Source organism: Mobula birostris, chromosome 10, assembly GCF_030028105.1.
Source record: "Mobula birostris isolate sMobBir1 chromosome 10, sMobBir1.hap1, whole genome shotgun sequence".
Lineage (NCBI taxonomy): Eukaryota > Metazoa > Chordata > Chondrichthyes > Myliobatiformes > Myliobatidae > Mobula > Mobula birostris.
In genome coordinates, this window is record NC_092379.1 from 63599584 (window position 1) to 63623268 (window position 23685).

General features: G+C 40.8%; 1 protein-coding gene across 1 annotated transcript in view; it reads left to right on the plus strand.

Annotated features, from left to right (window-relative positions):
- Window positions 1–23685, plus strand: part of LOC140204068 (connector enhancer of kinase suppressor of ras 2) — an 807212-nt gene that overhangs the window by 307838 nt on the left and 475689 nt on the right. The window contains 2 exon segments of the mRNA XM_072270362.1: window positions 17973–18175; window positions 22723–22810. Coding sequence (XP_072126463.1) covers window positions 17973–18175; window positions 22723–22810 — 291 coding nt within the window.

The following is a 23685-nucleotide window of genomic DNA, read 5'->3' on the forward strand; positions in this document are numbered from 1 at the left end:
AACGCAAACAACAGGAATTCTGCAGATGCTGGAAATTCAAGCAATACACATCAAAGTTGCTGGTGAACGCAGCAGGCCAGGCAGCATCTCTAGGAAGAGGTACAGTCGACGTTTCGGGCCGAGACCCTTCATCAGGACTAACTGAAGGAAGAGTTAGTAAGAGATTTGAAGGGTCTTGGCCTGAAACGTCGACTGTACCTCTTCCTAGAGATGCTGCCTGGCCTGCTGCATTCACCAGCAACTTTGATGTGTGTTGCTCCAAAGATGTGTTGGTAGGTTAACTGGCCACTATCACTTGCTCCTAGTGCAGGTGGGTGGCAGGAGAATTGGGGAGTAGGGGAGTGATTGACAAACGTGCAAGAAAACTACAGAGAGAATGGAACCAGTGGGAATCCTCCAAGGGCCTGGTGCAGACTCAGTGGGCTAAATACCTTTCTCTACATCATCAGAATCAGAATTCATATCACCGGCATATGTCATGAAATTTGTTAACTATGCGGCAGTACTACAATGTGATGCATTATCATAGGGAGAGAGAAAAACTGTGAATTATAGTAGGTATATAAATATTAAATTGTTAAATTAAATAAGTAGTGCAAAAATAGAAATAAAAAAGTAGTCAGATAATGTTCATGGTTCAATGTCCATTCAGAATTCGGATGGTAGACGGGAAGAAGCTGTTCCTGAATCATTAAGTATGTGCCTTCAGGCCTCTGGACACCCTTCCTGATGGTAGCAAAGAAAAGAAGGAATTTCCTGGATGATGGGGGTCCTTAATGATGGACAAAACCTTTTTGCTCCTTAAATAGCAGACTCTCATAGGTATTTTGTATTATCCACTTGATCCAAGGACACGTGGAGAGCCAATGAGATCATCGTAGACCTACTGTGGTGACAAGCAAATTGCAGTGATGATAAGTCGTCTGCTTTTGCCATTTCCAATGGGTTGAAGCAGGGCTGTGTACCAGCCCCAGTCCTGTTCAATCTGTTCTTCACTTGCATGTTGTCACGTGCTGTCCAAGGTCTGAAGGAGGGAGTGTACATCAGGTACCGATTGGACAGCTCTCTCTTTGACCTTCGCCACTTGAATGCATGGACGAAGTGCCTCCATACAGCCATTCAAGAAACCCTCTTCACTGATGACTGTGCACTCCTGGCGCTCAAAGACAGAGATCTACAGTTGATGCTGAACGCTGCTACGCCCTTTGGCCTGACGGAAGTACTTCACCTGCCCATGCCAAACACCAACCCCACTGAACCAAAAATCACTGTTGATGACACCCAGCTGACAAACGTAAACAGCTTCAAAAACTAGGGAAGCGTCATCTCGAGTGATGGACCTTTGGACAAAGAAAATGACTTCAGGGTCAGCAAGGCTAGCCGGGCTCTGGGTAGGCTGTGTACCAGAGTGCTCAATCAACACAACGTCTGCACCTCCACAAAGCTGAAAGTCTACAGAGCTGTGGTCATCCCTTCTCTCCTATATGGATGTGAGACGTGGGCTCTGTACCGACGACACATCAAACAACTGGAGATATTTCACATGCGCACCCTCCGCTCCATCCTTGGCATTCGTTGGCAAGACCGTGTCTCCAACCTGGAGGTCTTGGATCGCGCGCAGTCCACCAGCATTGAGTCCCTGATCATCAGAGTCCAGATGCAGTGGGTGGGACACGTCATCAGAATGGACAACCATGCTCTATGGTGAACTGGAGACCGTAAAGAGACCTCAAGGTCGTCCACACCAGCGCTACAAAGACACTGTGAAGGAAACCCTACGCCACTGTGACATCCAGCCAAGGGAACTAGAAGCTGCGGCTGCTGACAGAACCTGCTGGCGAGCCCTGTGCTATGAAGCCTACACCAGTTTTGAAGACAGGCGCTGCCAAAAACTGATGGAAAACCATGAGTGGCATCACAGAACAGCAGCCACAATTATTACAACAACGGACTTCCAGTGCCCCCATCGTGCTAGACTCTGAGCTTCCAGACTGGGACTGCAGAGCCCCCTGCATAACATCCTGTCTTCTTCAAATCCGAAGGGCCACCTAGAGACTGGGTCCAGGTCTTGCTGAGGCAGGAGTTGATTCTATCTATAACCAGCCTTTACAGCACTTCATCACCATAGATGTGAGTGCTACTGGACAATAGCCGTTAAGGCAGCTCACCCTGCTCTTCTTGGGCACTGGTATAATTGTTGCCCTTTTGAAACAGTTGGGAACTTCTGACTGTAGTAGTGAGAGACTGAAAATGTCTTTGAACACTCCTGCCAGTTGGTTGGCACAGGTTTTCACAGCCTTACCAGGTACTCCATCAGGGCCTGTCGCCTTATGAGGGTTCATCCTCTTGAAGCACGGCCTGACAGTGGCCTCTGAAACAGAGATCACAAGGTCACCAGGTGTTGCAGGGACCTTTATACACTCCCTTTCAAAATGAGCATAAAAGGCATTGAGCTTGTCTGGGACTGAAGCATCAGTGCTATTCATAATGTTGGGTTTTGCTTTGTAGCAAATCCTGTCAGAGTTGATGTTGCCTCCAACCTCCCCTGGATTTGTTCCTTAGCTCTTGTAATAGCCCTCCATAAGTCATGCCTCGTCTTTTTATACAGACCTGGGTCACCATACTTGAAAACCACAGATCTAGCACTCAGAAGTCTATGAACCTCCTAGTTCATACACAGATCTTGATTTGTATGTGCACAGTAAGTTCTCGTAGGTACACCATGCATCCACACTGTTTTATTGATGTCCACGTCAGCTGTGGCATACTCATTCAGCATTGAAGACAACTTCCTGAATGCAGTCCAGTCTATCAGTTCAAAGCCATACTGTAAGCACTCCTGCATTAGGGTTTTGCTTGTCCATACGTTCTTGGTCCTCACTACTTGTCACTAAAAACTGAACAGACCTCAGATGTCATTGTGGTTATCAGCTGTAGCAAACTAAAACGGGAGTACTTGATAGTGTCCATTGATGCCGCACACACAAGTCACCTTTCTCAGTGGTGCCCCAGAAGACTGAAGTGTATAAACTGCTGCTGGAAATTTCCACAGGCAAAGGTGTGGAAAAAGGTTCTCCCACTTATCCACAGGTGTCTACAGAAACATAAATTATGATATATCCAGTTGATACAAAATTTTTAAAAGATAATTCTGCTTTTTTTTGGACAGATGGTCACAAAATAAAGCAACTTAATGTTGAATATTGGATTAGTAGTGGAATGAAAGCAGTGCATAAATTTGTATTGTTTTAGTAATTAATGGAATGTGTCAAGGAATGATTGTTCTGAAATCAATGTGGTGGTGTCATTTGGATGAATATCCAGAGTACTATTGAGTCTGAAGGACTGATAAAGGCTAAAAATTAATTAAATTAAAGTACGCTGGCAAACATACAAGTCGCAATTCATAATTTCTCTCACTTAAGCAAGTAATATCATATCTTGCTGAACAGAAGCTACGTCATTAATTAATCTGTGTTCACTTATACATCTAAAAACATCATTATGTAGTTACCAGAGCAATACACACAAAATACTGGAGCAACTCAGCAGATCAGCAGCATCTATGGAGGGAAATGAGCAGTCAATGCTTTGGGCCAAGATGCTTCATCAAGACTGGAAAGAAAGAGGGAAAAAGCCAAAATATAAGGGTAGGGAAGGTAGAAGAGCATGAGATAAATCCAGGTAAGTGGGGGAAGATAGGCAGGTAGGGAGTAGAAATAATGTGAGAAGCTCGGGGTGATAGGTGGAAGAGGAAAAAAGGTTTTTATTCATTTGACCATAAGACCATAAGATATAGGAGAAGAAGTAGGCTATTTGGCCCATCTAGTCTGCTCCATCATTCAATCATGGCTGATCCAATTCCTCCAGTCATCCTCACTCCCCTGCCTTCTCCCCATACCCCTTGTTGCCATGGCTAACCAAGAACCTATCTATCTCTGCCTTAAATGCACCCAATGACTTGGTCTCCACAGCCACTCATGGTAATAAATTTCACAGATTTCCCACCCTCTGACTAAAGTAATTTCTCTGCATCTCAGTTCTAAATGGATGTCCATCAATTCTGAAGTCGTGCTCTCTTGTCCTAGAATCCCCTACCATGGGAAATAACTTTGCCATATCTAAGCTATACAGACCTTTTAACATTTGGAATGTTTCTATGAGATCCCCTCTCATTCTCTTGAACTCCAGGGAATACAGCTCAAGAGCTGCCAGACGTTTCTCATACGGTAACCCATTCATTCCGGAATCATTTTTGTAAATATTCTCTGAACCCTCTCTGATGTCAGTATATCCTTTCTAAAATAAGGAGCCCAAAACTGCACACAATACTCCAAGTGTGGTTTCACAAGCGCCTTATAGAGCCTCAACATCACATCCCTGCTCTTATATTCTATACCTCTAGAAATGAATGCCAGCATTGCATTCACCTTCTTCACCACCGACTCAACCTGGAGGTTAACCTTTAGGGCATCCTGCACAAGGACTCCCAAGTCCCTTTGCATCTCTGCATTTTGAATTCTCTCCCCATCTAAATATATAGTCTGCTCGTTTATTTCTTCTACCAAAGTGCATGACCATACACTTTCCAACATTGTATTTCATTTGTCACTTCTTTGCCCATCCCCCTAAATTATCCAAGTCTCTCTGCAGGTTCTCTGTTTCCTCAACACTACCTGCTCCTCCATCTATCTTTTTATCATGGGCAAATTTAGCCACAAATCCATTAATCCCATAGTCCAAATCATTGACATACATCGTAAAAAGCTGCGGTCCCAACACCAACCCCTGTTGAACTCCACTGGTAACCAGCAGCCAGCCAGAATAGGATCCCTTTATTCCTACTCTCTGTTTTCTGATGACTAGCCAATGTTCCACCCACGCTAGGAACTTCACTGTAATTCCATGGGCTCTTATCTTGCTAAGCAGCCTCATGTGCGGCACCTTGTCAAAGGCCTTCTTAAATACCAAGTACACCATGTCTACTGTATCTCCTTTGTCTACTTTGCTTGTAATTTTTCCTGAAAAAAATTGCAGTAGGTTAGTCAGGCAGGATTTTCCTTTCAGGAAACCGTGCTGGCTTTGGCCTATCTTGTCATTTGCCTTCAGGTATTCTGTAATCTCATCCCTAACAGTTGTTTCCGACAACTTCCCAACCACTGATTTCAGGCTAACTGGTCTATAGTTTCCTTTCTACTGCCTCCCATCCTTCTTAAATAGCAGAGTAACATCTGCAATTAAACATTTGCTTGCATTATACACCGAGGTGCTCTCTATGGTTTCCTGATGAGGTAACCGTAGCCTTTGGCAAGGAGCAGATGTTGTCAGGTGGTGCCCAACTTTCATAGAGTGTTTCAACCCTTAACCACTACAGCCGGTGGGTCAGCAGTGGTGACCAAGTCACTGCCCATCTGCTCCTGATTTCCAGCTCAACCACTCTCGCCTGCTCCATATCCAGCAAGAGGCTCTCTCAGATTCCTCCCCCATCCTGCGAGCTGCTTGGTTCTTGCTCTTTCCATCAAGGCCCAGCGCAGACAGCAACCTCCATGCTGATGTTGCTAGGAAACCTCTACAGCCAATATCCATGGGCGAGTGCCACATCTGCCATCCTTTGTCCCTGCACTCCTGGACTAAGGACTGGTACTTCAGGGCCTTCCTCTTGTAAAACCTCCTCCCATGGTACTGTGAGCTCCACCAGGATGATTTTCTTGTCTTCAGTGGACCACAGTACAACGTCTGGTTGAAGTGTGGTTTGCACCCCCTCTGGGAACTGCAGCTTCCCTCCTCCCCCGACATCACCTCTCATCTCCCATGATTTGGCAGTTTGCAGCAGATTGGATTTAGGCCTCTTTGATATGGCTGGCTTACTTATAGTAAGAACTTACCTATTGTTAAAGTAAAGCAAGTTCCACATAAGCAGTCCTGCAAAGCAATGGGTTGTCAATGTAGATCTCCCCTAAAATAGAATCAGTGGGTTTTATCTTTCAAATAATAGAATCTTATTAGTTAATTATAAACAATTTTAAATCAAACCTCAGGGTACAAACTCTCTTATAAGATTTTAAAGCATTTTTAAAGTTAGCAATAATAATGCTTCATGTGATTCATTAATGACTGGATACAGTATTTATTCCTTTAGTTTAATTATTGGGAGTATTAGGGAGATCTTTCAATGAAATTAAAGAATTAAAGCAGATTATGCAGAACGATAAAATATGAACAGCTATGGAAAAAGGATATTTATGATTGACAGAGAAATCAGTTTATGGACAGTTCCCAGGACAGAACCTTTTTGTAACTCAGAGACCTTCTAAGATCCATTTTGTCCTGCACCCCAACTGACCATTAACTGGGAACATAATGGATCTGTGAATTAGCCTTGGTTTCACATTTCCTGGTACCTTTTGTTAATAATAGGCCTGATATAGAAATAGTAATTTAATAATGACCAAATAATTTGATTATCAATACTGTTCAGAGGGCCAAAGCATCAACTAGTTCGTGGAGAATTCCAAACTTCTTTCATTTTTCGGTTATGCCACAAATACCTGAAAGCACTTCCTCCCTATCGATACTGTTAATCCTCTTTGATATTTTAAAACAAAATCAGTCAAGTCACCCCATAAATTCAGATGAAGTTGGGAATCCTGGTGTACTTTTGCTTCGTGTTTGTGATACTCTTGCAAAGCCATTGTCTGGAATTACTGTTAAATGCTGATAGTTCTAATGGAATTGCTGGCATTTACGTTTCAACAAGTCCAGGATTTCTGTGTACACGGAGTAAACCAGTCTAGAACTTTAATAGTTCTGTATCATCCAGTGGTGAAGATCCAGCTTGACGAGCACATGTGTTATCCTGGCCCTGGGGAATTATCCCTTGGATCCTGTGGAGTGGTCTGGATTAACTTCAATGGAGATTGTAGACTTGTAAGGAAGAATAATAGAAAGGCTCTTTTTTAAAAGATTAATTTTTATGGTTTTATTTACTTTAGCTAATTTAGTTTTAAATTTTTAAATAATAGTTATTTATTTTACATGATATATTTTATTTTTAATAACTTTAAATGTTTCTGCCTTTAATAGATTTGACTAATACATAAAGAGTATTAGTAATTCTTTTCAGGAAAGTTGTAGTGGGTTGGGATTCCGTTACATGCCCTGTTAGGCCTTGTTATGTCTTACAGCTGGTATCTGTGATGTTTCATTCCACTTATTTAACCTGAAAAGTCCAGGCTTGGGGTGACTGCAGCTGGCAATTCTGGGAAATGGGCCTGTATCAGTGAAATCTAGGGCAGAAGTGCCAACAGTACACCAGTACCCAGTCAGTATGGATTGGCAACAACTCCTCCACAATCTCCTTCAGCACAGGTGCACCACAAGCCTGTGTGCTTAGCCCCTGTTCTACTTGCTTTATATCTATGAGCATGTAGCCAGGTGTAACTCCAAAGCCATATATAAGTTTGTTAATGTTGTCTGAATCAAAGGTAGTGTGGAACTAACATCTCAGAGTGAGTTTGAAAATTTGCTTGCATGGTGCCACAACAACAACCTCTCACTCAACGACTGCAAAACCAAAGAGATAATTATTGACTACAGGAAGAAGAAACCGGTGGTCCATGAACCAGTCATCAATAAGGGACTGGAGGTGGAGAGGGTCAGTAACTTTAAATTCATTGGTGCTATCATATCAGAGGATCTGTCTTTGGATCAGTTCATAAGTGCCATCATAAAGATGACACGACAGCACCTTTACTTCCTTAAAAGTTGGCACAGACTTGACATGTCATCTAATACTTTGGAAAGCCTCTATGGATGCACAATAGAGAGAACTCTTACTGGTTGCATCACTGCTGGTATGTAAACACCAATGCCTATTCACAGAAAATCCTACAAATGGTGTTGGACACAGTCAAGTCCATCGCAGGCAAAGTCAAGCTCTCCCCACCACTGAGCACATCCACACAAGTGCTGCCACAAGAAAGCAGTGTCCATCGTCAAGGACCCTCCCCAGTCCAGGCCATGCTCTTTCTCACTAGTGCCATCAAGGAGGAGGAACAGGAGCCTTGGGTCCCACACCACCAGGCTCAGCAACAGTGACTACCTTTCAAACCTTAGACTTCTGAACTAGCATGGACAACTTCACTCATCTCAACTCTGAACTGGTTACGCATCTTATGGACTTACAAGGACTGCAAGTAATACATTGACTCTATTGTATTTCTGTGTTCTACTGTGTATGCCCACAATAGAATGAATCGCAAGATAGTATATGGTGACATTTCTGTACTTTGATAATAAATAAATTTACTTTAGTTTACTTTGACCAGGATTTTGTATGGACGTACAATAGCTTAACTACAACCATAATGGCTTTTATGGATGAAAACTTGTTCCCTTCAATTTATTTTTGGATGTTTTCTGCACTTATCTTGATATTTTTAGTATGCCTTTGGATTTTTATGCCTCATTATCTCCTTCTGTTTGTTTTATATAATCCATTCAGAATGGACGGCTGATTCAGAATGATGCTAAATGTTTAATAGTTTGCCCATTTGCTTAAGCCGTTAATGTCTCCTTCCATCCAAACAGTACGGGTTAAGCGATCCTGCCTATCTCTCCGTCACTGACCGAGTTGCGCATGTGGATTGCTATGTCATTATATATATGGGAACCTGAGGAGGCCTCATTACTGCTCTCTAATCAGCTGTAATTTTTCGTGTTCACTCATTCTATCCTGATTTATGAAGTCTCATAGTTAACCACCAACGGGTGTAAAGCTAATTGGTTTACAATATCCAAATGTCCCTCTCTCACCTTTCATAAGTACTGAAATTACTTACGATTGGCTGCTGTATAGAAACCGTAACAGATTTGAGAATCCTGCAGAGTCCTTTTATGGCGAGATAGATCACTACAGCACATAAACAGGCACTTTGGCTCATCTAGTCCATACCAAACTGTTATTCTGCCTCATCCAATCGACCTGCACCTAGTCCACAGCCCTTCATGGCTTTCCCTTCTATGTAATTATGCAAATTTCTTTTAACTGTTGAAATCGACCCCACATCCACCACTTCCGCTGGCAACTCACTCTACGGTCACACCACCCTCTGAGTGAAAAAGTTCCCCCTCAGGTTCCCCTAAAATATTTCACCTTTCACCCTTAACCTATAATCTCTAGTTGTAATCTAACCCAACATCAGTGGAGAAATGCTTGCATTTACCTGATCTATACCCCCCATTATTTTGTATGCCTCTATCAAATCTCCCCTCAGTCACCTGTGATACACCTATGATATGCCTATGATAACCTATTCATTTTTTCCCCATAACTCAGGTACTCAAGTCACTGTAACATCCTTGCAAGTTTTCTTTTTCAGTCTTATTGACATCTTTCCATCTGACCAGAACTACAGTATTACAAAGTAGGCCTTGCCAATGTCTTATGCATCCTTTAAAACCTTAAAAAGGAACTTATCACAGATTCATCAAGTTTTAATGTCATTTTGGCTTTGTATTTTCATGGTGTTGCTGATTTGAATTTTCAGGAGGTCTGATCTCTGATGCAGTATCAGTTTTGTCTGAATACCCACTGAGCTATCCTCCTCTAGTACATGTGGTGACATCATTCACTGGTTACCATTTTCTCGTCTTTACTTACTGATATTTATTTAAGAACTCTGCTTTCCTTTTTTTTGTAGTTCAATGGTTCAGTGGTTCCAATGAATATCAGAGAATGTAGGCAGTATATAACCTGAAACTCTTACTCTTTGCAGACATCCACAAAACAGAATATCCCAAAAAAAGTGACAGAAAAATGTAGAACTCCAAAGCCCCCTCCCCTTCCCACACACAAGCAGCAGCAAAATATCATCCCTCCCCTCCCTCTTGCCCCACTTATTCCAGCAGTTCCCCCCCACCCACCATGCAAGTAACAGCAAAGCCCCAGAGACCATGATCTAGAGCCCATCAGAAAGCACCACTCATCTCAACACTTTGACATCTGAGGGCTCCCTCCCTCAGTAATGAGCGAGAGTGAGGTTTCACTCCTGCGACAGAGAGAGGGCAGCCCAGCAGCTTGCTGGTTCGATGTACAATCTGCAGCGTCACTTATCTGAGCTCCCTTGACTTGAGAATCAGGTAGCGAGAGAGAGAGAGAGAGAGATCACTCGAGCGCAGAGATCTCCGGTGACACTTCAGTCGACAACACAGCAGTAAGGAATCAGGTCATCCACAGGACTGCACAAGGCCGCACCCTGAAGGTGCACATCTTCCTGTCTGCTTCCTGGAGACACTGAAAAACCTTCGGCCGCTTCCAGCTTCGAGAGCCAGAACCCACCATCGTGAAGAGCCACAGTTTGAGCGCAGCTGCAGATCACAGCCTCTGACAGGACCCCAGCCACCATGAAAAGGAAAAAAGAGACAGTAAAGCGAAGAATTTAAACTGTTTCACAGATGAACACGAAGTAGTCACTCCCGGTGCCAACTTTAGCTCCTCCCCTTTTGCTTCTCAGTTCTATCAGATGCTGAAATCTTTGTTATTTTTGCCTTATGTTGTGCTTTTTTGTTAGTTTTATGCTTTTTTATCTTTCCTGCCATTCACATTGAAGTCAGCCTCACCTTCTATGGTTTGGATATTGCTCCAATTGACAAGCCCATTTCACTGGCCAGCTGTATGTCAAGCCTGTTCTTCTGTAATTCAGGCTCCTGATTGGTTTTCCAGAAGGCAGACCCTCAAATGATCAGCAAGCCCTGCACAGTACTGGATCTCTTCAAGCAAGCCCAACTCCAAGAATTAAGAGCCTGTTAAGTACTCCTCCAGACTTGCTGTTCTCAAAGTATGGTTGTAGAGTCAAATACATTAGGGGCTTTTAAGAGATGTTTAGATGAATGTCGGGAAGATGGAGGGATATGGATGGTGTAGGTGGGAGGGATAGTGTTAGAGTGTTTTTGATTTGTTTTTTAACTGGTTCAGCACAACATTGTCGGACAAAGGGCCTGTTCTTGTGTTGTACTGTTCTATGTTCTAAGATATGTGTATGTACCTGACACAGTATTGAAAAAGTACTCAAAAACAAAATTATTTAAGTACTTTGAATAAAAGATCAAACTATTTAAAACATTAGTAAACTATTAAGCAGTTAACATTTCAATGCATAATTGAATGAAAAAGGAAAATACCTTGGATTTTTGCTTCCCCCTGCAGCCTTTTCCTGCATTTGAAAATTAAAAGCCTGATGGATTTAGCAATATCCAGGGGGTAGATTTTGCAGCCGAGGTGATGAAATATTTGTGTTCCAGCAGTATACAATTGTCTTGAGGCCAGTGATCATCTGTGCAGAAATCTAGTGCTTAACTTTACTTGAGAGTCTCTCATTTACATTGGTAAAAGCCATGGGAAGTGATCAGTTCTGGTCTTAGAAGCAATGCTATTTATTATGTTTTTCCTTATAAACAAAGGACTACACTTAATTAATTGTCCTTCTTTGATGATTAAGCACAGTTGAATCATCAACTGCTAACTAATTTGGATATCCCAGGCAAAGGAAGCATCTACTCTATTGAGCCATGTAAACATTTGGGTTTAGACCTCCGCCTAATCAGAAATCTGTACTGGGAACAAACTGCCACTGTAAGAATATATGGAGAAGTGAGTAAGTTTACAAAAGTCAAGAGAGGCGTCAGACAAGGGTGTGTTTTCTCCCCTGATTTGTTTAATGTGTACAGTGAAACAATATTACAAAAAATAAGAGACATCTTGGGAATCAAAGTTGGCAGCGAAAACATCAATAATTTCAGATATGCGGATGACGCTGTTAATTGCAAGTACTGAGGAAGAACTACAAAACTTAATTGATATAGTTGTTGAAGAAAGTGCAAAAATGGGTCTATCCATCAATCGCAAAAAGACAGAATGTATGGTGATATCTAAAAAGAAGGAGAATCCTATCTGCAGGCTGAGAATAAATGGGGAAGACATAAAACAAGTACAGAACTTTTGCTACTTAGGAAGCTGGGTGACATCAGATGGCAAGTGCGACATGGACATCAATAGAAGAATAGGGATGGTAAAAGACACCTTTACAAGAATGAAGAGTATACTGACCAACACTAAACTAGGCATGACAACCCGCTTCAGAGTACTGAATGTTATGTCTATCCAGTTATGTTATATGGATCAGAATGTTGGACAATACCTAGTAACATGAGGAAACAAATTGAAGCAGCAGAGATGTGGTTTTTGAAGAGGATGCAAAGAATATCATGGACGAAATGAATATCTAACGAGGATGTCATGAACAGAGCAAGCACAAAAAGAGAAATAATGCATGAGATCACGATAAAGCAACGTAACTTCATTAGACATGTGATTAGGAAAGAGAAGTTAGAATGCATGATAATTTTGGGAAAGATTGAAGGGAAGAAAGCAAAAGGAAGGCAAAGACAAATGATGATAGAGACAGCAACCAGAGAACTGGAAATGAATACCAATGATTTGATCCACTTGACCCGAAACTGGAGTGTGTGGACCATGGTAGTCAAAGCTCAAACTGGGCATGGCACCTGATGATGATGATGAAACATTTGGGATGTTTTTATATGATCACATCTCATTCTTTTATACTCAGGAGATTATCTGTCCTGTCCCTCATTGCATGACTATGTCAGAACCTGTCTGGAACTGCTAGAATTTTTCAAAACAAAACTTTCAGTATGTCTGTGGGTTGCACTTGTTGAACGTTTCTGCAGAATGTCATTTGCATTCAGAAGGTTTGATGCTGACCGTGTAGGGGGACTTTGTTGAGGAGATTGATGCAAGTACACTCTTTGCAGTTAGGTGAAAGGCAAACATAGCGGCCCACTGCAGCTCAACAATTTCCATTGGATGCAAATAGTTTGTGATTACTGAAATTCACTGACCAGCTGATCAACAGAAACAAGATACTTGGGCATCTGGAGTCACTGTGTTGTCGTTATGGATTGTCCTGATTAAAGAGCTATCACTTTACATATCTGAAAAAGAAAGAAGGAATCATACAATGATCTTAGAGTAAATATTCATGAGATTTGAGCAGGCTTATTGAGTAGAAAAACAGATTTCCATTAAAATGTGTCAAAATGACAGAGTTAAGGAAAATTGTTGATTCAACTTAATTTATGTATTCAGGAGGGAGTGGATTGATATCATTGAGAAAAAAAAGCTAGAAGATATTAATGCAAAATAGTCAAGGAAGCTTTGATCATCCTTAAGGGAGTATTAGATCAAAGTATAATCAAAATGCATTAAACAAGCTTCTCCAGTGTAGTCATCTTAACATGTTTATCATTTGCCCCATTCATGACTGAGAAAGAGTTTGACATTCCTTTGCCATGAATTAAAATCATAAACAAAATGAAGAATGTCATAATCATTAATTTATTTTGCTAAATGGTATTTATTCATCAGGTGTTTTGGGTAAAAGAGAAAGGAGGAAATTTGACATAAAAATAGGAAAATCTCAAACATGATAAGATCTGCAGATGCTGGAAATCCAAAGCAACACACACAAGATGCTGGAGGATCTCAGAAGGTCAGACAGCAGCTGTGGAAAAGCGTAAACAGTTGATGTTTCAGGCTGAGAGCAGGACTGAGAAGGAAGGGGGAAGATGCCAGAATAAAAAGGTGGAGGGAGTGGAAGGAGTCTAGCTGGAAGGTGATTGGTGAAGCCAGGTGGATGTGAAAGGTCAGGGACTGGAGAAGAAAGTACCTATAGGACAAGAGAGTGGACCATAGGAGAGAGGGAAGGACGAGGGGAGTAATAGGCAGGTGAAAAGTGATAGGTCAGAGTGGGGAATAGAGGAGGGGGGGATTTGTTCATCAAAAGGTGAAATCGATATCCATACCATCAGGTTGGAGGCTACCCAGACGGAATATAAGGTGTTGCTCCTCTACCTTGAGGGTGACCTCATCTTGGCACAGGTCAGAATGGGAATTGGAATGGAAATTAAAATGTTTGGCCACCAGCACTCAGCAGGTCATGTAGCATCTGTGGAGAAAAAATAGAAACAGTCCATGTTTCCTGTTGACAACCTTTCACTAGAACTTACCCTTCAACATCAGAATTAAATGATAGCTGCATGTGATTACTGTTTGTAAGATGTTTTATCTCATCACTAGCTTTCTGCAATTGTCACAATTATCTCTGTGCACTCATCACAATTTTGTTATATTTTTATTGTATATGATTTAATAATTGTGCATAACAAAAACATATAAGGTTACTCAGTCCAGCCAGCTCAGATGTCAACCCACTATTCCAGATTGGAAGTAAATCTGAATAATTGCTTAGCTGGCTATGCTGTCTATAGTGTGAGTAAAGCAAAGAAATACCCAATGAATTTTTTTTACCACAGGGCAGACATGTTCAGCCATAAAGAAAATACATTGTGGATTTGTGAATACTTTAAATTTTCTGGATCTGAAAGCAAAGGCACTGTCTCTAGTTTCCCACCCCATTGCCAATTTTCACAAGATGGGAAATATTCTTAAGCTTCTTTATTAGAAACGTATAAAAATGGAGCAGGAATAGACGATGGATCCTTCAAGCCTGCTGTGTTATTTAATACTGTCCAAGCTAATTTTCAATCTCAATATCTCAATTCTATGTTCCCCCAATACTTGTTTATCCAATTTGTGTAGGAAGATAATGTCAGTGAGAAATAGTTCTCAGAGCAGGGAGAGAGCAACAGAGAATCAACATCACAATGCCCTCAGCTATTCTCAGTGTTCCCTTCAGGTCGTTAAGAAACTACACTGAGTTTGCAAGATTTCTTAACTTCCTAAAGATTTCCCCACGTACTGGCAAACAGATTTTGGATGTCCCCATATTAAGGCATTGACTTCATTTTACCTTCTGTTATAATACATTGCCAATTATTTGTGAGAAATTAATACAATAATAATTATTGAGAAATAGCAATTATTGTACTAATTTCTCACAAGAAGTTGGCAATGTTTTACACTATTTTGGTATCACAACCCCAAGCAGTAAATGGTTTTGAAACTGCAACAATATTGGCATGGCATTATTTATTATTCCATATGTAACGTAAGGGTATCTTTGGTCCATTGTGTTTGGTGGAATTTGGTACAAATCCTGTAGATTGAATGGGAATAGATGCCAAGCTGCCTCTCTTAAAAGCCCATTTGTGAATCTGTTGTGTTATTTTGTAAATTAAGAAAAACTTTTAATCCCTGGTTGACTTTATGTTTGAACTAAGTCAAAGTAATCCAAAATACCCACACCAATGCTAGTATTTATAATCTCTCTGTAAATAAAGTATTCCTGGTTTCAATTTGCACTAGGTTAGAATGGAAGGCCATTCCCATTTAGAAGAATGCTGCTTTCATTTTCTTAAAAAATCTGCAGTCTATTGTACAATAAACCCAGTATACACACATTAATGTGACTTGAGCATCTGATATGAAATAAAAGAAAGCCTTTAAACTGATAGATTAAAAATTAGCAAGACTTTCAGACTGTTGTAACTTACTACTCTGGTTTTTTTTGTCCAGATCGTAAGCATTGGGCTTTCTGCTTATACTTTCCAACTCTTCACTTCCCTCTCATCTTATGGGACACAACGTAAAAGTTATCTTCTTGGCCAGTTTTTTGGCCACATGCCATGGTCTCAGTTTTTCAGTGTGATTACACTTGTGTGAAGCCGCCGGGGATGTTCTGCTGATCTGAAGTTGCACTTTGTTGATTTGGTGAACACAAAGAGACTCAGAATCAATGAGCAACTATCATTGTCACCACCATGGAGATGCAGATGCAAGTTCAGCAGTGACAATCTATTTTGTTATGATTTATGTCATTGCATCTTGAGCTTATAAACAGCCCAGAAAACACAGTGAAAAGTATTATTAGGTGGAATGGTCCTCTTTGGAGGAATAACTTCAACATTGTAAGTCAAGGCCATAAGGCCATAATTCATAGCAATGGAATTAGGCCACTTTTGGCCCATTGAGTCTGCTCCATTTCATCAAGGCTGATCCACTTCTCTCTCCAGCCCATTCTCCTGACACCCTGACTTGTAGAGAACCAATCAACCTCTGCTTTAAATAGTCCCAATGATCTCGCCTCCACAGCTGCCTGAGGCAATGAGCTCCATAGTTTCCGAACTCATCATTTCTGTTCTAAATGGAAATCTCTCTATTCTGAGGTTGTGCTGCCTGGTCCTAGACTCTGCCACTTGAGGAAGCATCCTCTTAATATCCACTCTGTCTAGACCTTTCAACATTTAATAGGTTTCACTGAGATCCCCCCTCCCCACCCACTCTTCTGACTTCCAGTGAGTACAGGCCCAGAGCCATCAAATGCCCCTCATATGATAAGCCTTTCATTCCCAAAATAATTTTTGTGAACCTGTTTTGAACGTTCTCCAAAGTCAGCACATGCTTTCTTTGATAAGGAACCCAAAACTGCTCACAATACTCCAAGTGAGGCCTCACCAGAGTCCTATAAAGCCTCAGCATTACATCCTTGTTTTTATATACTAGTCTTCTCAAAATGAATGCTAACATTGCATTGGGCTTCCTCACAACCTTTAGCCAATCCTCTAGGACGACTCCAAAGTCCCTTTGCACCTCGGATTTTGAATTTTAAGGAACAGGGAAAGGTTTGTAAAAATAGAATGGCTGAGACAGAAATCACTGCAGTAATATTTGAAGCGAAGTGGTGGGATATATTTGCATTGCTATATCAAAGGACCAGACCTATGGACTTGTGATGACCTTCCCTTTAGTTGCTGCAACCATCAATAGGTTTAGTTAAACAGAAAACATTGAATACAGAAGTATTATTCGACTGTCAAAGCCAAGATCAATTAGACTAAAAACATGTTGTTAGTTTAAGGACCTGCATTAACATTCCCATTTAATGAATGTACATTTAGTAGGTTATAGAATGATTTCCTCTCTAATGTCTATAATGGAGATGTCAATCCATGTAATGGAAACAGTCTGACAATCCTTTGATGTATTAGAGTGACAAACAGCAGAGTAAATGTCTACATGTCTGAATTTGAAACCCTTTATATTTGATTCTCAGAGCTTGTTGGATCCCAAATTTTGTTCCAAATGTTGCCCACCAATTGTATGTTTCAAGTAATGTGCTTTTTGGAGTTGCAATATATTCTACAGCTTGGCTTTGTGGGAGTTTGGTAGCACTGGAATCTTTCAAGCAAAACAAATAAAAAATTAAGTCACATTGGAAAGTGAGTGCAGAAATATCGATTGTTTGCTACCTCAATTAACCAGAAATGTGTGCATTTGAGGACCATATTAATATCATGAAAGTTTTTCTTATTCACTTTACAGGAAAAGGACATCAGTTGGCAAGGCAAGCAGTTATCACACAAAACTGCAAAATAGTCGACTATGTTCAAGGCACTGGATTCTTGTCTTTTAGCAGCCAATCTTAATCCCTTAATTAAAAAGAATAAACTGATAATTACCATAGTGTAAACTCATTTTTTGCAAACATCTGTTATGTGTTGTAGCCAGGCAACAGTGGATTTCAGGCTCTGCTTAATTTCAAACATAAAGCTCCAATGGAATTTGGATAAAATATTAATCCGAGGTCCTGCCCATCCTGTCAAGTGGGCATAAACAATCTCATGGTATTAGTGGAACAAGAGCAGGATAGTACCCTTGTGTGATAGCCAACATTTATTTTTCAATCAATATTACTAAATCAGTGTATGTGCTCATTTCATTTCTGTTAGTGACTACAGCATTTCCTTAGAATACAACAGTTCCCTTACATATAAAGTCCACCTATGGCTGAAGAAGGCTTTGAGAAGTGTTGGGTTTGTGGGTCAGTTTCCTATCCTTCTTCCTTTCTAAATCTGACCTACTTCTTGGGTATATTTTACCAAGAATTATATGATTAGGAGCTAATTAATATACATGTTTTTTTCTTTTACAGAACTATGGCTTAGAGACAGAAAACCTCAGAACGCTTTCCCACAAGTTGAATTCATCAGCCAAAAATTTACAGAATTTTATAACAGGTAGACGAAGGAGTGGCCATTATGATGGCAGGACCTCCAGAAGGCTGCCAAATGACTTCCTTACCTCTGTGGTTGACCTCATTGGTGCTGCCAAGAGCTTATTGGCCTGGCTAGATAGGTATGCTGCCGTTAATATTCTGTCTCAACAATTGTCATTAAATGTCTGACCCATTGTTTGAAAAGTGAATCACTCAAATATTTGTCCCAGATCCAACCTCCCTTTTCCTATGAATCTTGGAAGACATTGAGGCTTCCCATCTGGGCTAATCTTTCTTTCATGTGAATTCCATCAGTCAGGATTCCACCTTGCAGAATGCCAAAGTCACATATTACCTTCTATGTAGCCAAAACCACAGTAACCTATTCAGCTAATCCCTTTCAGCAACCTGTGAAATGGTTGTCCACAACTCTGTTGTTTAATTGGGTGGACTTTAATAATTGTACAATTAAATTATATGGTAGTATCTCTGAAATCATCTGGTCTATGTCGCCAGCCTCTCAAGGCAAGGGGAATTTTGGGGAATTTTCTTCTTGTTCATCAGAGGCAGAAATTACACTGAGTAATTTGTACCAAAGTCCTGACTTCAAAGGGATTCAAAGACATGAAATGTTAGATCTAAAATTCCTTCAGTGGGAGAAATTTAATGTTCATGACCATTGGGAACTTTAATGACTGGAAATCAATGTACTATGTTGTTTTGCAACTGCCGTGCTGGCTGTATTACTTGTTGTAGCAATGTCAATGATTTAGACAAATATAAGAGTCATGTTCAGAATTTTCCAGAAATGAATTGGTTTGCACTATTGAAAAAATTTATTGGCCACAAGAAGATTATATTGGAATGACTGAATGGGCAAAATGGTGCAAGAGGGAATTTTTCTCCAGCCCAAATTTGTGATAATGGATTTAGGATGGCAGAGCTAGGCAATGGAAAACACTACAAATGACAGGTCACTAAAGTTTAGGGTCACTTTGGGTTGTTGGGGAAGCTGTTGGTGCATATACCCACTTACCTTTATAAGTAGCAGGAGAAATCGTGCCTTGGTCGGTTAAGGCAGGGAATGTAGAAGCAGAGATGCTGAGCTTGAAATGCTTTGCACACCACTTGGCCTGCAATGAAAGTGCCACATACATTCTGGTCATCTCCTTATGGGAAGGATCTGACAGTATAGATAAACTTTACAAAAATTTTCCCAGAGCTGGAGAATTTGTGTTTTGTTAGGCTGGGTTATTTCAAATGAAAGAAACTGAGAGAAGTTAAACTTAAAGATCGCACAGTAGGCAGAACTCTTGGGACAAGCCAGTTTCTGTTCACAGAGAGCTTAGATTTAAGTTATTTGATTGAAGGACCAGGGAGGGAAAAAAAATCACTTAAAATGCTGTGAGGATCAGCAATTCACTTCCTGAAAGGTGATGTCCATTTTAATCCCACTATCTTTCATCTCTCTATTTTCAAAAACTTTCCCAAAGCCACCCTTTTGATCTAAGTTTCTTAAAATCTCCGTTTATAGTTTGGAACCAATTCCTTGACCATTATGATGCAGTAGAGAACATAAAAATGCAATTTTTTGTTGATTTAGGAAAGTCAAACAATTAAAATAAGAACATAAGACAATAGGAGAAGAATTAGGCCATTCATCCCATCAAGTCTGCTCCACCATTCCCTCATAGCTCATTTCTTATCCCTCTCAACCCTATTTTCATGACTTCTCTCCATAAGCTTTGACGCTCTTAATAATCAAGAACCTAGCAATCTCTGCTTTAAATATACCCAATGACTTGGCCTCCACAGCCAGCTGTGGCAATGATTTCCACAGATTCATCACCCTCTGGCGAAAGAAATTCCTCCTCAACCCTGTTCTAAAAGGATGATCTTGTATTCCGAAGCTATGCCCTCTGGTCCTAGACTGCCCTGGTACAGGAAACATCCTCTCCATATCCACTCTATCTGGGATTTTTGATAGGTTTCAGTGAGATCCCCTCATTCTTCTAAATTCCAGTGAATACAGACCCAGAGCCATCAAACACTTCTCATACGTTAACCTTTTCATTCCTAGGATCATTCTCGGAAACTTCCTCTGGATCCTCTCCAATGCCAACACATCTCTTCTTAGATAAGGGACCCAAATCTGCTCTCAACACTCCAGGTGCATTCTGACCAGTACCTTATAAAGCCTTGGCATTACATCCTTGCTTTTATATTCTAGTGCTTTTGAAATTAATGATAATGTTGCATTTGCCTTCCTTACCACCAACTCAACCTGCAAGTTCAGGGAATCCTCCATGGGGACTCACAAGTCCCTTTTCACCTCTGATTTCTGAATTTCCTTCCCATTTAGAAAATAGGCTATGTCTTTATTCCTTCTATCAAAGTTCATGACCATACACTTCCCTTCATGATATTCTTTCTACCACTTCTTTGCCCATCTCCTAATTTGTCTAAGTCCTTCTGCAGACTTCCTGCTTCCTCAACATTAACTGCCCCTCCACCTGTCAGCAATAAAATTGGCCACAAAGCCATCAATTCGCTCATCCAAGTCATTGATGTATAAAGTGAAAAGAGGCGATCCCAAAACCAACCCCTGCAGAACACCACTAGTCACCATTAGTCAACCAGAAAAGGTTTTCTTTATTCCAATTCATTGCCTCCTGCCAGTTAGTCAATTTTCTATCCATGCAAGTATCTTTCCTGTAATATCATGGGCTCTTATCTTGTTCAGCAGCCTCATGTGTGGCACTTTGTCAAAGGCCTTCTGAAAATCCAAGTATACGACATCCATTGACTCTCTTTTGACTATCCTATCTGTTATTTCCTCCAAGAATTTCAAGAGATTTGTCAAGCAAGATTTCCCCTGATTGATTTGGACCTCTGTTATCATATTTTACCAAGTAGCCTGAAACATGATCCTTAATAATGGACTCTAATATCTTACCAACCATTGAAGTCAGGCTAACGGGTCCAGAATCTCGTAATGTTTGCCTCTCTCCCTCCCTTCTTAAAGAGTGGAGTGACATTTGAAATTTTCCAGTCCTCTGGAACCAGTCCAGAATAAGCCAGTCCATTCGGGGGAGAGGAGTTACTTTAATCCAGTTGTCTTGAGCTCGATGAGGGTGCAACATGATTATAAGATTTACTGCCTGTGGTAGCTTACAGCCCAAAAGGAAACTATTTTCCTTTTGTGTTTATGTCTGCCTTACTGCCCGATTGACCACTTTCCTCATATGACTTGGACAAGTGACCTCCTGCAAGTTTGAGAGCTTTCATGGTCAATTCCTGTTGCCAAACTGGTTGCTTTGAAATCTCTAAGGACTATTTCAATATTGACAAATGTACAGAGAATTAATAACTGGAATAGGTTGCCTGGCCCTTTAAGCCTCTTTTGCTGACAATACATTCATGACGCCAGGTCCTAACTCTTCCTTTGTACCAGTTGCCCATAGGTCTCAATCCACCTATCTTCCTACCTCCACTTAAATATTCCACATCCCATTCCCATTCTGACATGTCTATCCACGGCCTCCTCTACTGTAAAGATGAAGCCACACTCAGGTTGGAGGAGCAACACCTTATATTCCGTCTGGGTAGCCTCCAACCTGATGGCATGAACATCGACTTCTCTAACTTCCGCTAAGGCCCCACCTCCCCCTCATACCCCATCTGTTACTTATTTCTATGCACACATTCTTTCTCTCACTCTCCTTTTTCTCCCTCTGTCCCTCTGAATATACCTCTTGCCCATCCTCTGGGTCCCCCCCCCCTTGTCTTTCTTCCCGGACCTCCTGTCCCATGATCCTCTCGTATCCCTTTTTGCCTATCACCTGTCCAGCTCTTGGCTCTATCCCTCCCCCTCCTGTCTTCTCCTATCATTTTGGATCTCCCCCTCCCCCTCCAACTTTCAAATCCCTTACTCACTCTTCCTTCAGTTAGTCCTGACGAAGGGTCTTGGCCTGAAACGTCGACTGCACCTCTTCCTACAGATGCTGCTTGGCCTGCTGCTTTCACCAGCAACTTTGATGTGTGTTGCTTGAATTTCCAGCATCTGCAGAATTCCTGTTGTTTTAATACAGAGGTTATTGCATTTGTCTTAAGTACATTCAATTGACTGAGAACGTCAGCTTGATGTCTTGACCCAAGGGTTCAGAAGATATTTACAACAATGTGACCAGAGAGGGTGATTCACTTCTTAGGGGAATGCTTGAAAAATTGGCTGGATGCTCCTTAGAAAACAGATTTGTTATGCAAAATTTGTTATTCAAAGGTATAAATTTAAAATCATTTCCCAAAACTCTGGAGATTATGGGGTGTGATATTTGTACTCACATTTATTAGGATCAGGGATTATCTGCCTGAAAAGGCAATTAAAGCTGATTCCAGGAACATTTTGAAGTGGCTGCCGAATAGCTGGTCAAAGCAGAGGAAAGCGCAAAATATGAGGGTGCAGAGGATCCCCACGGCCAGAGTGGGTGGATTATATTAGTGGGCAGAGTGGAACAGCTCCTTGCCATAAGTTTTCTGATTCCATGAATTATGATAATAATTGAAAATTATTTATATAATATGTGTTATATAAACTATACAATAGATGTATCTGTAATTTGCTAAATGTAGTTACATGGAAGAAAGGCTGTCCAATTGGAATTCATTATTATTTGCTATGTTTTAGGTCACCATTTGTTAGTGTGACAGAATATTCACTTCTGAAAAACAACATTGTTCAGCTGTGCCTGGAACTAACAACCATTGTACAACAAGTAAGTGGTAAACACTTTATCCCCAGGATTATATTAAGGCACAATGCCCTTTATCCCTTTATTACTAACTGAGACATTTCTTTGTTTTCAGTAATATAACATGTGTAATTACTTAACTTTAAATGTGTTCGTGATTTGATAGTTGATTGTCCAGAGGATACATAAATCAAGGATGTCAATTTACTGATATGTAGTTTTTTTTGATCAGGACATCAAATATTATATCACAATTATAAAATATTAAATCCTTGGGACATAGAAGATTGAGAGGAGATTTGATAGAGGTATATAAAATTATGAGGGATATAGATAGGATAAATGCAAACAGGACTTTACCACTGAGTTTGGGTGGGTCTACAACTCGAGGTCATGGGTTAAAGGTGAAAGGTGAAAAGGTTAAGAGAAACGTGAGGGGAAACTTCTTCACGTTGAGGCTCGTGAGAGTGTAGACGAACTGCCAGCACAAGTAGTGCATGCGAGCTCAATTTCAACGTCTAAGAGAAGTTTGGATCGGTATATGGATGTGGAGGGCTATGGTCCTGATGCAGGTTGATGGGATTAGGTAAATAGTTTTGACATCGATTAGATGGGCTGAAGGGCCTGTTTCTGTGCTGTAATTCCCTATGACTCTGTGACTCTATGACACATCAGAAATCAATTGATGTCACTTGGAATCCTGTTCATGATTATTGGCCATTGCCCCAGAAAGAAATTGAATTTCATATAGTGAGTGAACACATGACCTTCAAGAGCATATAAGGTGGGAAGAATTAGAAAGACTACTGCTGGCTGACAAACTCTTTGGCCGACAGTGTTCTGCCAAATTAGTCAAATGTCCTTGTGTCAAGCTAATTAGTATTCAAAAAATTAATACA